The 15527-nt window shown below is 51.0% G+C and overlaps 1 protein-coding gene across 1 annotated transcript in view; it reads left to right on the forward strand.

The window, feature by feature from the left end:
- Nucleotides 1–15527, forward strand: part of LOC120860345 (beta-1,4-galactosyltransferase 1) — a 53032-nt gene that overhangs the window by 22498 nt on the left and 15007 nt on the right. The window contains exon 2 of the mRNA XM_040236150.1: nucleotides 7033–7268. Within this exon, the coding sequence (XP_040092084.1) occupies nucleotides 7033–7268 (236 nt within the window). The remainder of the gene's footprint in view (nucleotides 1–7032; nucleotides 7269–15527) is intronic.

Here is a 15527-nt window from a genome sequence, read left to right on the forward strand (position 1 = left end):
CTGCTCTGGCAGGCTCTTTTATTTTTTTGAGCAAATACTTTGTTTTTCTATGTGCCCCCAAATGCAGGGTTCTGAGACCACAAATGTGCTCAGCTTCCTGTTGAAAAAATGTTTTTCCCCTCAGGGTCTAATAGCGACTTGGATGATGAGTTGGCAGAAGACAAGTGGGTGTTGAAATTGTGTCCTGCATACAGTGTGTCTGAGACTCAGCAGGCCAGCCTTTAGAGTAAATGATTCCTGTTTTCTGGTCACGGAGTTGTATGTTTTGAAGTCTTTATTTTGGAAGACACTTCTTTATTGGGAAAGGGATGAAGAAGCGGGGGGGTGGTCACACTTCTTGACCTCGGGTTATATTTTTAAATAGTTATTGTTCGATTTTAAAGATATACTCAAAAGTATAAAGAAAAGGAGCATGAACATCTGGTTTAAGAAATGATTTCCAGTACTTTGGGAGCCTTTGTGATTTGGATTTTAAAACCCAGTGAGACATGGTTACCATGAACCATGAGCAGTCCCATCTGGTGGCTTTCTGTCCTGTCCTCCTTCATCACGTTCTCTCGTGTTTTCTTGTACGTTAAACCTTCATCACGTTTTCTCAAGGTTTATTGAAATCCTCTTTGTTTCTTGCACTGGTGGCAGGGAGAACAACTGCGCACCGTCCATTGGGCTCAGGTTTGTTGGCGTACTCCATGTCCACGGCAGCCAAGTGGACACTCATGACTGTCCTCCCGGGGTGGAGCTGAGGGAGCCGGTAGAGTCAGCTGCTTCTCTGCAGAGCTTTCCTTGACTCTGTTCCCCGGCCCCAGAGTTGACTCCCCTTCCTTTGTGCCGTTTCCTCTATTCTCACCACTATCACCCTCGGCATTGTATTTGCATTGCCAGTCTCCCTCCTGGCCAAGGGCAAAGACTTCTTCTTAACCCATCCCCCGCTGCTTGCATGCCTGGCACCAACTGGCAAGTGGTGTGTGCTAACTAGGTGCATGCTTAAATGGACATGGTGCTGTGAGTCTTTAACAAAGGAAGAGGAAGAACCAACCTTGAGTGGTCTGAGAAGGCTTCCCAGGAGAGGTGATGTTTGAGCTGTGGCCAGGCAGCTGTTGGATTGGTGATAACGAAGTTGTTGGAGGGACGGCCCCTTGCCGTAGACGTTGCTTCTCATTTCTAGCCTGCAGTCACAAGGGGCACTGTGGGTTGATAAGACCACTGCAGACAGCTGTCATTCCTGTGCCTGGGGATTTGATAGTGCCTAGTTCAGCTTCCAGCCTACATCAGGTCTTTGGAAGGTTGGTACAGAGGAAAATGGCTCACCCACAACAAGAGTCCGAGGAGCAACACCACAGGGGAGCTGAGGGGTGGGCTGCGGGAGGGATGGTTTGAAGAGGGGCTGTGCCATGTTGTTAGGTCTCAGGCTTGGCCAAGGAAGAGATTCCAACATCTCAGCTGGTTGAGTCACAAAGTTCTGGGCATTGGCTAGTTCCCGAAAATGTGAATTTCATCACTCAGGAAAATTTTTTTTAAAACTGGGGAGTCAAGCAACCCTGGTTGCCAAGTAAGGGTTTTTTGTTTTTGTTTTTTTTTTAATTTAAATTAAAAAAACAATCAATCCAACATTAAAATCCACTGTGCTCATTTCCTAAAAGAAAGGGGATCTTAACATTTAATGAGTAAGAAGCACTTCCTTTGGGAAGAACTGGCATTCTGATATACTGATTGCTTTGAGCTTAATGAGGGACCACTTACATCATCTTTTGTTGTTGTTCAGTTGCTCAGTCGTGTAGGGACTTGGACTGTAGCCCCCCCAGGCTCCTCTGTCCATGGGATTTTCCAGGCAAGAATACTGGAGGAGGCTGCTGTTTCCTTCTCCAGGGGATCTTCCCTACCCAAGAACCTGTGTTTCCTGTGGCTCCTGCATTGCAGGCAGAGTCTTTACCACTGAGCCACCTGGGAAGCCCCACATAGCCCTTACGTTAACCATTTACATTCACCATCTCGGGCTGGTGAACCATTGTCATCACCCCACTTCAGGCCGAGGACTGTCTTGACCAATCAGGTGCTCAGATGGGAAGCCGTGACTGGATGTTCCAGCCTCTTTGGCTGATGCCAGAGGAGTGAACCAGTGGCTTGGCTGGCAGGGTGGCAGGGCATCCATGCTGGGCTGGCTCTTGATCTGCAGGGCTTCTGATGAGGGGTGCGTGTGTGTTTGGGTTTGCTGTGCTGGACTAGGGAGCAGTGGAATTTGTCTGAGTTGAGCTCACACATTGAAGTTATTGAGCGACTTACACGCAAGGCCGTGACCTAGACTCCCAGCTGAGAGGCCCACGTGGCGGAGCTTTAGCAGGAGGAGCTGAGGACAGGCTCACATCTGCTCATCTGCTTACGTAACCCTGCCTCCCGGCTCTCAGAGCCAAGAAAACACACAAGCCGACCCAGCGGGGCCAAGAGTTTGTGGTAGCACCGCCATGCGCCACCCAGCAAGGGGGCCTTGGCTCAGCTTTCTGCCTCCTCCTCACGCCTCTCCCCCCATGGTGTCTCTGAGACTGGCTGGCAAGTCCCCGAGGTTCCGGGCAGAGCTAGTCACTGCCCTCCTGGAGTCTGAGCGCTTAGACTTTGTCATTAGGACAGAGCCAGGTGTGCTGCCCAGGACAGCCCCTGCCACATGGCAGGAGGTGAGTAGGGCACGTGGGGAGGCTTCCCACCTGGCTCCAGACCCAGGAAGGCACTCGGCTCCAGGTCAGGAGCCTCCACGGCTGCTGAGCCCTGACCCATCTCAGGGTTGTGAGCTGGAGGGTTCTCAGAGCAGTGGCAGCTTCGAGGAGGGAAGGTGGGGAAAAGAATTGTCAGATTGGGCAGGAAGGGCCGGGGTTCACTCTTCCCATCCATGTGGGAGACACGGCAGGGCTGTAAGACGGGCACAGGGAGGAGCAGGGAGTGAGAAGAGGCTGTTTGGTGATCAAGCTCTGCGTGGAGCCGCTGGGACAGCCAGTCCCTTAGACAGCCTTGAGCCAGAGTAGTTTTCACATGGGTCCTGCCCTTTTCAGCAGGGAGTGCCTCGAGGTCAGGAACTGTCGTGTCCATCCCATCATCACCTCCCACCTCCCCGACCCGGTTCACAGTGGATGTCCAGAAAGTATTGATTGAAACGAATTGAAAGTGGCCTCGACACACCACGGGAACTGTTTACATTAAACAAACACTTCAGAAAGACTCTGGCTTGATGCTTGAGTAGGTTCCCATGGATGGGTGGTCACATGCTATTAATACCGTGTGTGTGTGTGTGTGTGTGCGCACACACACACACTCTGGGATTAAAGGAAGGGGAGGGAGGTTATCAGCTCCCATAATTGGGTGGACAGTGTTATCAGTTGCTGAAGAAACTCTGGAGCAGAAGCTGGTTGGCCCTCGGTGGTGGTGGTGGTGGTGGTGGTTGGTGGAAGTGATGAGGTTAAGTAAGTGTTCATTTGAGTTCCAACCCCTGGAATTTACAACTGGAAACCAGTATCCTGAGAGTGGATGGTTGTCACCCAAAGATCATCCAGGAAGTCACTGGCAGAGCTGAGCTAGGGCCCAGGCAGCCTTTTTCTGACCAGGAAACTGCCTCACCGCTGTCTTCCTAGAGCCACTGAAGGGACGAGATTAAGATGCTTTAAGCCTGCAGGTGTCTGCTCCAGGGAGGCCAGGCAGCCCAAGTGTAAAATATCTCTTTCCTGGGTTGGTTTCAGAAGTTGTGAGAAAGTTGGTAGAGTGACAGTCCAGATGCCCTTTGGGTTCCCGAAAATGAAGATATGTTTAGCTGCATCTTCCGAACCGAAGGTGGGGCAGGCTGTGGATGGAGTGCAGATGTCATGGGGCCTCCTGAAGTGAGAAGAACCCGAGCACCGATCTTTTCTTCTTGTTTTTCACAAGTGCCCTGTGCATCAGGGCCTCCTAGAAGGCTGTGCCCACGGCTGGGGAGTCAGGCAACCCAGGCCTGCGGGACCTCGTGGGAAAGGGCTACTACCTCCCTGAAGGCCCCAAGCTTGTGAAGATGCACAGGCTGGCCCTGTCTGCTCCCACCACCCAATTTGTCCAGAAAGAATTGCTTTGGCTGCTTGTTATTTACGTGGGTCCTTCCCGAGATCTGACAAGTCAGACTCCCTAGGGCAGAGGCCTGAGATTCCATATTTTTACTGATTGCCTCACTTGATTTTGATGATCAGTGTGAAGAAAATGGTCACGCCGACCCCTTACTTAGCTCTAGGACGTAGGACCTACTCACTGGAGGGCACCATGGGAGTTTGGGGCTGAGGCAACAGGCAGTCATGGGAGGGACTGGTCTGTGAGGCCTCTGTTCCTCCAGAGACCATGTGCGTGGCTAGGGAGAGACCAGGGCTTTTTGGTTTTGTTTTTGTTGCACAGGGTCTTCGATGCTGCGTGAGAGCTTTCTCTGGTTGTGGAGAGCAGGGGCTTCTCCTTGCAATGGTTTCTCTTGTTCTAGAGCACAGGCTCAGTAGTTGTGTGCTGGGCTTAGTTGCTCCACGGCATGTGGAATCTTCCTGGACCAGGGATCAAACCCATGTCTCCTGCATTGGCAGGTGGATCCACATCCACTGTGCCACAAGGGAAGTCCGAGACCAGGGCTTTTGATCCCTAAAGATCCCCTTCTGCCCAGGGGGTCTGCCATCTGAGCTCTGTGGGAAGGAGTAGAGATAAAGGACAAGGCCAGATTGGGGCTTCAGTTTGAAGATTCTGGTCTCTCAGTGCCATTAGAGGAAAGAGGGAAGGGCATTTCTGGCAGAGGGGAAAGTGTGGGCACAGACACAATTTATAGGGGCGGGAAGGGAGGGGGAGCTAAGAGGCTTAACCCTACATGGTCCAAGATCGTGGCCTTAGAGACATTGGAGGGTTTTATCAGGAAAATGGTAGGATCCGAGCTGTGTCTTGGAAGAAAAAGGACTATTGGGAGCAGGTCCTGTGAGGATGGAACTGGGTCGGTGTCAGGGAGGGAAGTGGTGAGGAGTCCCAGGGATCCAGGAGAGGCGAGAGGAAGAAGAGACGGCAGGTTCACACCTGCTGACAGGCCAGAGGAGCGAGTCATAGCTTCCTTTCCTTGCGCTGCCGCATCTCGGGAGGGTGAGTGATCCATGAAGACAAGAGGTGCTCAGACAAAGTCACATGCCATTGACAAGCCAGCAGAGCACCAGAGGGCCGCAGTGGCCCCCGGGTGGTCCTCACCAGCATGTTTCAGGGGAACTCGCTCTGAGCTTAAGATCAGGGTCTGGCCTCTGTTCTGTTGTGTGTAGTTTCCTTCCTTTGTTCCTGTGGATGGTTTGCTTCACAGGTAAAGTTGGTTAGGCTAGAGTAATGGTTCCCAAAGCGTGTTCACTGATAAAATGGTTCTGTGGCTAAGTAAGTTTAAGAAGTGGTGGGTTAGATAAAGGGAATGGGGTTTCTTTCTCTTTTTTAAAGAGTTTATTTGGCTGCTCTAGGTCTTAATTGTAGAACCCAGAGTCTTTGATCTTCACTGCAGCATGTGGGATCTTTAGTCGCATCCTGCGAGCTTAGTTGTGGCATGTGGGCGCTAGTTTCCAGACCAGGGATCGAACCAGGATCCCCTACATTGGAAGCGTGGAGTCTTAGCCACTGGACCACTGGGGAAGTCCCTGAATGGGGTTTCTTGACTGCACAGCTCCTCAGAGCTTTTGGTGTGCGTTATGACCTTCCAGAAGCAAGATTTAGTTTGCAAGGTTCCCAGACTTCTTTGACCAGGGGAGCCTGTTTTTCCATTGAGCATCTTACTGGGACTAGTGGTTCCTGGAATCCACTTTGAGAAAGTCTGGCCTACCGGGAATACTGGGGACCTGGTTTGAAATGTTCACTCTGTCCACCATCCCCTGTCTGTCCCTGGGCCTCTTTCTCCTGCCCTCCCCTTGTGTGCTGTGGCAGGAGCGGTCCTCAGACTTGGAGTCTTCTCTCGGCTCCACCTGTTTCTACTTAGGAGGCGGGGACGTTCATTCCTGTATCTGGATCTTGACTTTGACCTTTTCCTCTCCTAACCTGTCACTACCTCAGAATCCACCATCTGGGTCTCATCAGTTTTTCCTCTAAGCCCCAGCTCTCTTACTTTTATGTGCTATACTTAGTCGCTCAGTCATGTCTGACTCTTGGCGACCTCATGGACCGCAGCCCTCCAGGCTCTTCTGTCCATGGGGATTCTCTAGGCAAGAGTACTGGAGTGGGTTGCCATGCCCTCCTCCAGGGGATCTTCCCAACCCAGGGATCGAACCCAGGTCTCCCTTATTGCAGGAGGATTCTTTGCCATCTGAGGCACTAGGGAACTTAATTCTCTCATTTGGAGCCATGTTCTTCCAGGACAGAATCTTTGTGGAGTCTCCCCTGACTTTTCCTCCCTTCTTCATCCACTACTTATCTAAGCGTTCTTTTTTGGTGTTCTTTCTGGCTGTTCCTTCTCTGTTTCCCGAGTTCCTCCAGCCCCTCCCCATCAAGTTTGTTTCATTCGTACATCACATCCCTTCCCCACACATGGGTAACCCATGCCACTCACTGCTGCCTTCTGACTTTAGGCTGATTTCCTCAACACTGAACTCCTCAACACACATGCACACTTCCCTTCCAATTAGGTTAGGTTCAGAGAGATGATGTAAGTTGTTTGTCCAAGGCCACACAGCTGGGAGGTGGCAGAGTTAAGTTTCAACGTCAGGATTTCTAAGAAAGTGCTTTCTCAACCGTGCTCTCTGATCCTTACAACAGCTTGTCCGGAAATCTGAGCAAGAATTACTCCATTTCCATTTTTTCAGTTGAGCAATGTAAGAGTCTGAGTGGGTCCTGGGGATAGGAGAGTGCTTCAGAGGGTGACCAGCTGTCTGGGTTTGCTGGGACTGAAAGGTTTTCCCAGATGGTTGGTCACGCTGGTGCTGGACATGGTACCTAGTGCTTGGCCTGGGAGCCTTTTCCGTGGCCGTACTGCCTCCCCAGGGATGGCTTCCTGAGGCAGTCCTGGAGCCTGATGTCTTCTCCTTTCCCCCACCTCTCTAGTCGGCCCCATGCTGATTGAATTTAACATACCTGTGGACCTGAAGCTTGTGGAGCAGCAGAACCCGAAGGTGAAGTTGGGGGGTCGCTACAGCCCCACGGACTGCATCTCTCCTCACAAGGTGGCCATCATCATTCCATTCCGCAACCGGCAGGAACACCTCAAGTACTGGCTGTATTACTTGCACCCAATCCTGCAGCGTCAGCAGTTAGACTATGGCATCTATGTTATCAACCAGGTGAGGTCTGGGGGGATGGAGGGAGGGAGGGAAGGCGTGGACGTATGTATGTCGTGTGTGTGTGCGCGCGGGCACTTATGTACTCAGATATGTGAGTGATGAGGGGTGAAGGAATAGAAGTAATTTTTTAGACATCTGGCATTTTGAAATTCTACCATACCACCCTCAGGTGCAAATGAACTAAATGCTGTATAGTTCCCCCTACCCCCATCCAAGAATTTAACTTTGGTATTTCAAGTTTAGCCTGAATACTTAAATTCCCACCTTTAGACTATAACCTCCCAGGTGGAATACCACATCTAACTTATCTGTCTACTAAATTCCATTGAAATTCCTTTGAAGAGACAGAGTATATACATTTCCATTTCTAAAAGGCCCCGTGTCCGTTTCACATCAAGATAAACTATGGATCTTCTTGTAGTAAGTTAGTTTGAATAGAAAGATTGTTAGCAGCTGACAGCTTCCATCAAAACTGAGGGACTTTGTGAATGTTCCTTGGACCAGAAGAAAAGCTAGAAACAGCAATGTGTCCATTAGGCATTTCTGAGCACTGCCAGGACAGAGCAGAGAGATACTAAAGAAACGACGAAGTTTCCTAGTTCTACCTGTCCTGAAGCTTCCATCCTCCTTTATGGCAAGTGGGACCCTTCAAGGGAACAATTTGCTAATAATCTCAAGAACTGAATCTCAAGGTGGGAGAACAGGTGGCAGGCAAAACCCCTCAAGGCTGTTGGAGGGCCTTGGCCAAGTGAGGCACAGACCACAGCCCCAAGAAAATCTGCTTGTAAGATAGCCAGACAGTTGGGCTTTATTATGGAAGAATATTTGTATTATGTAAGAGAGAATAGGTATATGCCCTGCAAAATCCAAGCCCCTTCAGTCCAACGAGTATTTGTTTAAAAAAAGCCCTGCTGTCAAGGAACACTTGTCTGATGCCAGTGTGCACGTGTCGATCGTGGTAGGATTCAGGAGCCCGTTATTAAAGCACTGGTTTTGAGCGCCTGGAAGAGGAAGCCACAGTTGCCAGGCCAGCAGGGATTACTAAGCATAAGCCACGCCAGCTGCCTCTCCTTTCCCTCATTGATAATTGTTATACCGGTAGATGAGTGATACTCTGTAGATACTGTGGCAGATTGTTTCATCAAGGTATCTAATAGCCTCCCACAAATCTGCCTGAACAGAAGTTAGACAGCTGTGGTCTGGGTGGCATATAAACTGTATAGATTAAAATGCTTGGGTAAAGAGTGTTAAAGAGAGTTAGTGATGATGCCAAGTGTTTGGATTTAGGTAACTCTGATCAAGGAAGACTTTGGGGCCGGAGTGGAAAATGCTAATGTATAGAAAGGTTGTATTGTAGGTAAAAGTGAGATTGCCTCATTCAATTATAAAGTCAAACGTATATTGGAACCGTAAAATTTAGCCGCTGTCCTAAGTTCCTATGGCAGGATTGATATAGATATTACCCAAGTTTCAAACAACAGATTTCCACATGTCTTACACCAGCTGTTTCCTCCTGCCTGCCCCAGTCCAGGCTGGCAGAACAATAAATAGGCAAGCCAGCTTGGACCAGCGGTACCGCTGTGCCGGCTCACACCGGTCACTGCCCAAGACGGGACTTCTCCCCAAGTGTGCTCTCTGAAATGGGGATCTGAGGTCACATGCATTTGAGGGATGCTGGGGACAACGTGAAGCAGGTTTTGTTCCTGCAGAGCCTTCAGTGTCCTGGTGCACATGACAGCCTCCAGAGGGAACTCAGCACGTTTCCTGAGCTCATCTGACTGGAGGAACCGCCTTCCAAGAATCATCTCGAGTGACAGCTATTCCGTGAATTGAACACTGGGGGAAAGCAGGCCTCCTCTTCTCCCACCTCCTCACTTTCCCTAGGATGCTGAGAAACACCCCCAACTCCTGTTTTCTCCCATGTGTATCTCAGCATCAGAAAGATTTTATTTTTCATTTTTCAAACCTTTACACCTCTCTTTTTTTTTTTTCCTCTAGTTTGGTCAGTATAATCATCTCCACCTCACCACCACCACCCCCCCACCCCTACCCTCTGCCCTAGTCCATGTCTTTTCATTTCTTCATCTTTTTCTACTCTTCCAAGGGTTAACTTTCCGCCTTGAGAAAATCATTTCCTTTATCTCCCTCTCCCCCAGCTAATCTTATTTCTTCTGCTCCAGCTCCGCCCTGATTATTCCTTTGGAAAAATGTGATCTGACTTCCAGGTAACCAAGTCATAAAGAAACCTGAAGTTGCCCCTACCTTTCCAGCAAAGGACATCTTGTGTGGTATCTATAAGAAATCCATAATAAAGCGATGATAGGAAAACCCAAACCTTGAAAGAGGTGGGAGGGGAAACATTTGGAACGTACCCTCTCTACAACTTAGAACCTTCCCACGTTCCTGTGTTACAATTAGATGCTCCGATTCAGAGCATCTGGCTTGGGTTTTGTGTACCATTTGTTGAGCAGCTAGGCCTCTTAGCGTCTTCCTGTCTCAGACACCCTGCTGTCATCTTGACACTTCATTCACTGCCCCTGCCCCAACACACACCCAATTTAAGAAGAGAAATCGCCTAAAATAGGAGAGGCCCCTGAGACATCTAGTCCTCAGGTTCTCAGGTAGGTTTTTAAGAACAAAACCTCCCCTTGCCACGTTGAAATGCTGCCTAGCCCTGCATCCATAGTGGGTCACATTGGGTCACAGCATGTTCTACTTGAAGTGGGGGCTGTGTCCCCACCTCTATCCCTGACTTCCCGTTCATTCTTTGCTGGGATTCCCCTGTACCCCTGAGGTACAGAACAGAGAGTTCTGTTCTCATCTGTTTTGCTGACGAGGAAACTGAGGCTCAGGGATGGGAAGAAGGGACTGGTAGGAAGGCACATAAGCCACAGTAGGGCTGCAGCTCTGAGCCCAGTCCCGTGTCCTAGCGCCCTCTCAGCACGTTAGCACCAGTTCCCTTCTCAAGGGCACTTAGTCCCTCCTCCTCAGAGCTGGGTGTCCAGGACTGGCAGTGAGCTCCAGGCTCAGACTGCCTGGGTGTCGGCTCTGCCCCTTCCCAGCTCAGTGACCTTGGACTCAAGTCCTTCACAGCTCGGTTTCCTCATTCATGGGAGGGGAAGGCTGCAGTCCTTCACACACACGGGACGGGGCTGTGACGCACACACCTGGCACACGGGGAACCCTCCGTAAACATTAGCTGCTTTGAGTTCCTTCTCCCCCCAACCCCCACTGTCCCCCTTCTTCCTGCCTGTTTTCTCTGACCCGGACTATGGTGATAAACTCTCTACTGTTCTCCCTGCCTCCTGTTTAACGCCTGCTGAGTACCAGGATCGAGACCCTCCCTCCCATTCTTGGGTTCTCCATGGGAGCAGAAAGTCGTGAACTTAGGGACCATGGCCCACCTGCCAGCTTCGTCAGAGAAGGGTTGTGTCTCGGGCTCTGCCCACAGGGGTGAGCTTTCATGGGCTTCTATGGCTCCTGCCCCATGATCCTCAGCTGTTGACCACTTTCTTTTGGTCTAGTCCCCTCCAATCACCATGATAACTTGCATCTCACAAGAAGAGGGGTGGAGGGTTGATGAGCCTGGAGAAGCAGCAGCATTGCTGTCTGTTCTCAGTGTCCAGCCCTCCTCCTGCCTTCGCCCGCCGGCAGCTGGACATCCTGTTAGGGTTCTGGCAGGTCCAGCCTTTCAGAGCCAAGGGTGCTACTCTGAGGCTCAGATATCCTACCTGAGGTCCAGCGCAGGTACAGAGGAGGACACTAAGATATTTTAGCAGATGGGAGGTGGGGTGCACACCTCACTTCCTTATACTTTCATTGAGAAAGGAAACTATAAAACCACCAAGGGCAAAGGGAAGGCAGGTCACCACCTGGCAGCCCTAACTCTAATAAGAAATACAGGATGTTTGTGAGATAAGCCACTAGGGGAATTACCAAACGGATGACAAATGCAAGTGGGTTCGTAGTAGCCGTGGCAGCACCTTGCCCCAGAAACAGGGCCCAGGATCTGTCTCTGATTCTGTTTGTAGGTCTGGTGCCTCTGCGCTCACTCAGTTTTTCTAGCTCCGACCATGGCATGCCCTCTCTAAACTCCATTATGTCCTCGCCCACAGGCGAGGGTCTGAAGGGCATGGAAGCCTGAGCTTGGCCCCCAGACTGAGACCTGCCGCCACTTCCCCTCAGGTCTCTGCATGCCGCGCTGGACTCACCACCATCCCTGAGACACGCTCCCTCCTGGGCCTCTGCTCATGCTGCACCAAATACCTCCATCCTGCGTGCCTCCCTTCCCTCCCCTGATTGCTTGCTTTCTGGCCACCATGGAAGGCCCTCCCCTTAGCTCTGCAAAGACTTGGAGTGGAACTGTGCTGCCTTCTCCATCTGGGCTGCTTCCAAGCCGCAGAGTACTTTCTAGTGAGGGGAGAGGAGTGTTTGCCTGTGTGGGGGCCTTCCCCGCCCCTACGGCCCCGAGACCCACATCCCTCAGGCCTGACTCCCTTGTCTCCCTGACCACCAGGCTCTGTGCTTCATCCAGGGTTAGCGTGTGGAGCCAGAGCTGCTCTCGGGACAGGACCCCTTGCTCCTGGCTCTCTGGCAAGTGAGAACCTGAGATGTGAAGCCTCCTTTCCCCTCCAGGCCAGGTCATGACCCCTGGGAACCTGCATGGCCTTCTCCCCTCTGCCCCATCAAAGCTTCCTGCCCAGCAGAGACCCCACTTTAGCCCTGTGGTGGTTGATGTTCATAATACATGATGGTCTTCTGGACTGAGCCTCTTTCACAGTCTCAAAGTTTGAGTTTTGACCCTGACAGCCCTCAGTGAGGCAATGGGTGCCCCTCCTCCACACCATTCCTGCTGAGGGAAGACTCCCAGAGGGGAGCAGCTTGCTGGGGGTCTCGCGATGGCCAGGCAGCAGAGCTAGGACAGAAATCACCTGCAGCCCCTGGAATGCCTCACCTTGCCATGTGTCTGTTCCTCACTGAGGAGCAGCTCCATTTCCACTTGGCGGTGTCCCCCCTGAGTCCCACTGAGTCACGAGAAGAGGACAGTGGCTTGGGAGTAGCAGCCTCAGAACCCCCAGGAGGCTGGCCCAGTTGTCATGGTTATGGGTAAAACCTGGCCTGAACGGAGGCCCCAGCTCCCATCAGAAGAGTCTCCGTCCAGCTTTGGAGTTTTTTCCCTCTTCCTTCTCATCTGTGTACAGTCGTGAGGTGGTTCTAAGCTGCTTGTCTGAGACCAAGAGTGGGCAGGTTTGGAGACAGCCCCTGGCACCCTCAGTGAGTGAGAGCCTCTGTTACCCTCCTCGGCTGCTTACCTCTGTCCCTGGGCCAGGCAGCTGATTCCTAAATGAGGCCAAGACAGTTAGAGTGAAGCTCTGGAGGACAGCTGCCTGGGCCTGAGACATCCCCCTGGGTTGGTTTCCATCTTGATTGTGTCTGTTTGCCATCCACCTCCCTGCCTTACATTTCCTGCCTAAGCTGTCAGCACCCAGATTGAGGTATGCAGGAGTAGGGCTGGGGAGGGGTGGGACGGGCCCCATTCTGCAGCAGCCCCTTTCTCTGGGCACTGGGACCTTTTGTGGGACGGCTGTAGATACCCGCATCCCACTGCTGCACACGTGCTGCCCTAGTGACTGGTCATTTCCTTTGCTGTGTGTTTCCCCTTGCTCTGTCTGTGGCTCACTCCAGCCTCCAGGGATCATGTTGAAGCAGCACTTACAAGTACTTGCCTGAGCTGGTGATTTGCCTCCCTGGGCATTGTCCTGGGAAATGTCATTCCCCCATGACTTTGTGATGGGGACTGACCACTTACTAGGAATGTGCCTTTGCCTTGGAACCAGGGTGGCCACAGCCCAGACCCTTGCCTCTCTTCCTCACGTCTCTCCCTTGCAGCCACCCTTGTCTCTTTTTTCTTTTTTTCCTTCTAGTGGGGGCCCTTTGCTTTTCCTTGTTAATCCTGTTTGTAGCAAAGCAAGCTGAAGGAGGACCTCCTCTCTGTGATATGCTTCTTGCTCTCCACCTGCTCCTCTTCTGTGCCCTTCACCTCCTAGAGAGAGAGAGGAATGCCGACCTTACTACCGCTGCGACTGCTGCCGCCGCTGCCACCACTGCCGCCACCCTGGTAATGTCCACATGCCCCCAGATCCAGTCCAGAGCCCAGGCGCTGCTGGACAGGGGGAAGCTGTGCAAATGATCCTGAGCATGTGCCATCCCGGGCCCTGGGGTTTCCCAGGCAGGGCCCTGGCCCCTGTGGGCTCACTCAGAAATGCTGAGGCTGGTGGGAGCCCGGCTGTTGTGCAAAGGTCAAAGAGACTTTGCATTAAAATCAAGCCGGAGTTGAGCTCATACTGTATGTGTGTATACTTTTGTACCTTGCTTTTTTTCCTTAAATTCTATATCATCAACATCTTCCCATGTTATTTCATAGTCTTCATAATCATCACTTTCCATGCCTTCATAATAGTTGAGCATGTAGTTCCACCATAATTAGTGTAGACATTCCTCTGTTAGAAGGCATTTAGGTAATTTTCACTTTCTCAGTTGTGTAAATAAGACTGTAATGAACATCTTTCAGTTTGTGGCTTATTCTGTGCTTGCTTCTTCCATATTTAGATTCATTTCCCTAGGCTAGATTTTCAGATACAAGACTATGGGTTCAGAAATGGTGTAAACATTTCTATGGTTTATAATATAAGTGGCCAAATTGCTTTCTTGAAAACGAAGCCTTTATTTTCTGAGTGTTTTTCGGCAGAAAATCTCATCTCAGTGCTGTAGGCCCTGGGAGAGAGGCAGACATCCTGCTGTAGAACTGAAGTTTTAAAATTGTTTTCTGTGTTTACCTTGCCCAGAGTCCTTGCTTGGCTGTTTTATTAGTTCTATTCTCTCTGAAGGGACCTTATGGCTCTGACCTGTGTTCTACTCTGTCAGGGGCCAAGGATATGCCCTCTCTTGTGAGTAATTACTGTGGCAAACAAGAGGACTACCCCCTCCCTGCAACAGACCCTGGAGGGCACCTTTCCTTCACTCACTGGGAGAAGAGCTTAAGTCTCTGACCCAGGTTTTATTGAGGGCCTTGTCCGAACTCAGGGCTCCTGTATTATTAAGGTTCAAAGCCAGGGACCCAACTGCTGTGAAATAATGGGTCAGTGGATATTATCCCGCCACAGACTCAGCGTTTGTGTAATCCCAGCAATTCTCTGGAGATCCCCTCACAGCCAGCCTGTCTACCCTCCTGAGGCTTGCTGGTCAGTCCTGCTGCATGGCTGCCTGGCCAGAGCTTCCTCTGCTTGTCTGCCACCCATTTGTCCTGGGTCTTTCCTCTTAGAGTCTGAAGGGGCACAGAGAAGCATGCAAAAGGGTATTTCTGCAGAGATTTCCACTGCCTGCAGACCTGCCTCTGGATCTGTGGGCTCGAGAGCCTGTGGGTTACTGTAGCTATTGTGGAGGGGAGGAGTGGTGCGATGAGCAGGGAATATGTATAGGAGCAAAATTGTTTCTCCCATCCCATAGAAATTCTGATTCTTTGAGACTCTGGGCTTAGGGTTTGTGTTTCCAACCTCTTTGCTGCTTTGTCTTTTGGTGGCAGAGGGGCCAGGTAGTCAGCCCCCAAGCCATCATGGTCAGGGGATATGTGTGCTGGTGTTCACATGAGGGCCTGATATCCAGGGAAGCCAGGGTGGTTTGGTGGGTTTTCTAGAAACTGTGAGAACTTGGGCAGTTGGCACTGTGGCTTTCGGTAGTTGGTCATCTGTCTCCTGTTACCATCAGGGAAAGGCTGCACTTGCCTTAACCACAGGATTTGCCTGGTGATTAGACCAGATTCTGGTACCTCTCCTGGAAACCCCATGAAGACTGCTCACAGGTGCAGCGCACAGGCCCAGGAACAAGTGAGGCATGAAATGGGGAAGTGGAGTCCCCCGCTTAGCCCTTCTGGAGAGGCATTCTCTGCTTGCCCCATGTCATTGCCTAGTCTCCAGTAATCATGCCATAGCTTCCAGACTGGTCTTACTGCCCTCAGTTGGCAAGTAGGGCACAAATTCTTCCTGGACTTGCAAAACATAATTCTCATTTAAAACCTCAAGAGCTTCCTATGGCCTGAATAAAAAAGAGAAAGTCTTGATTATTTTAGCAAAGTTCCCAGCCTGCCTCTCCTGCCCCATGTTTTGATCCACATCCACCTTCTTATCTTAGTCTGTCTTGCCCAATCTATTTCTGTAGTTCCTTGAATGCTGTCTTTTCCTCACAGGCTTTACAAATGCTGCT

Source organism: Oryx dammah, unplaced genomic scaffold (genome assembly GCF_014754425.2).
Source record: "Oryx dammah isolate SB20612 unplaced genomic scaffold, SCBI_Odam_1.1 HiC_scaffold_11056, whole genome shotgun sequence".
Classification (NCBI taxonomy): Eukaryota; Metazoa; Chordata; class Mammalia; order Artiodactyla; family Bovidae; genus Oryx; species Oryx dammah.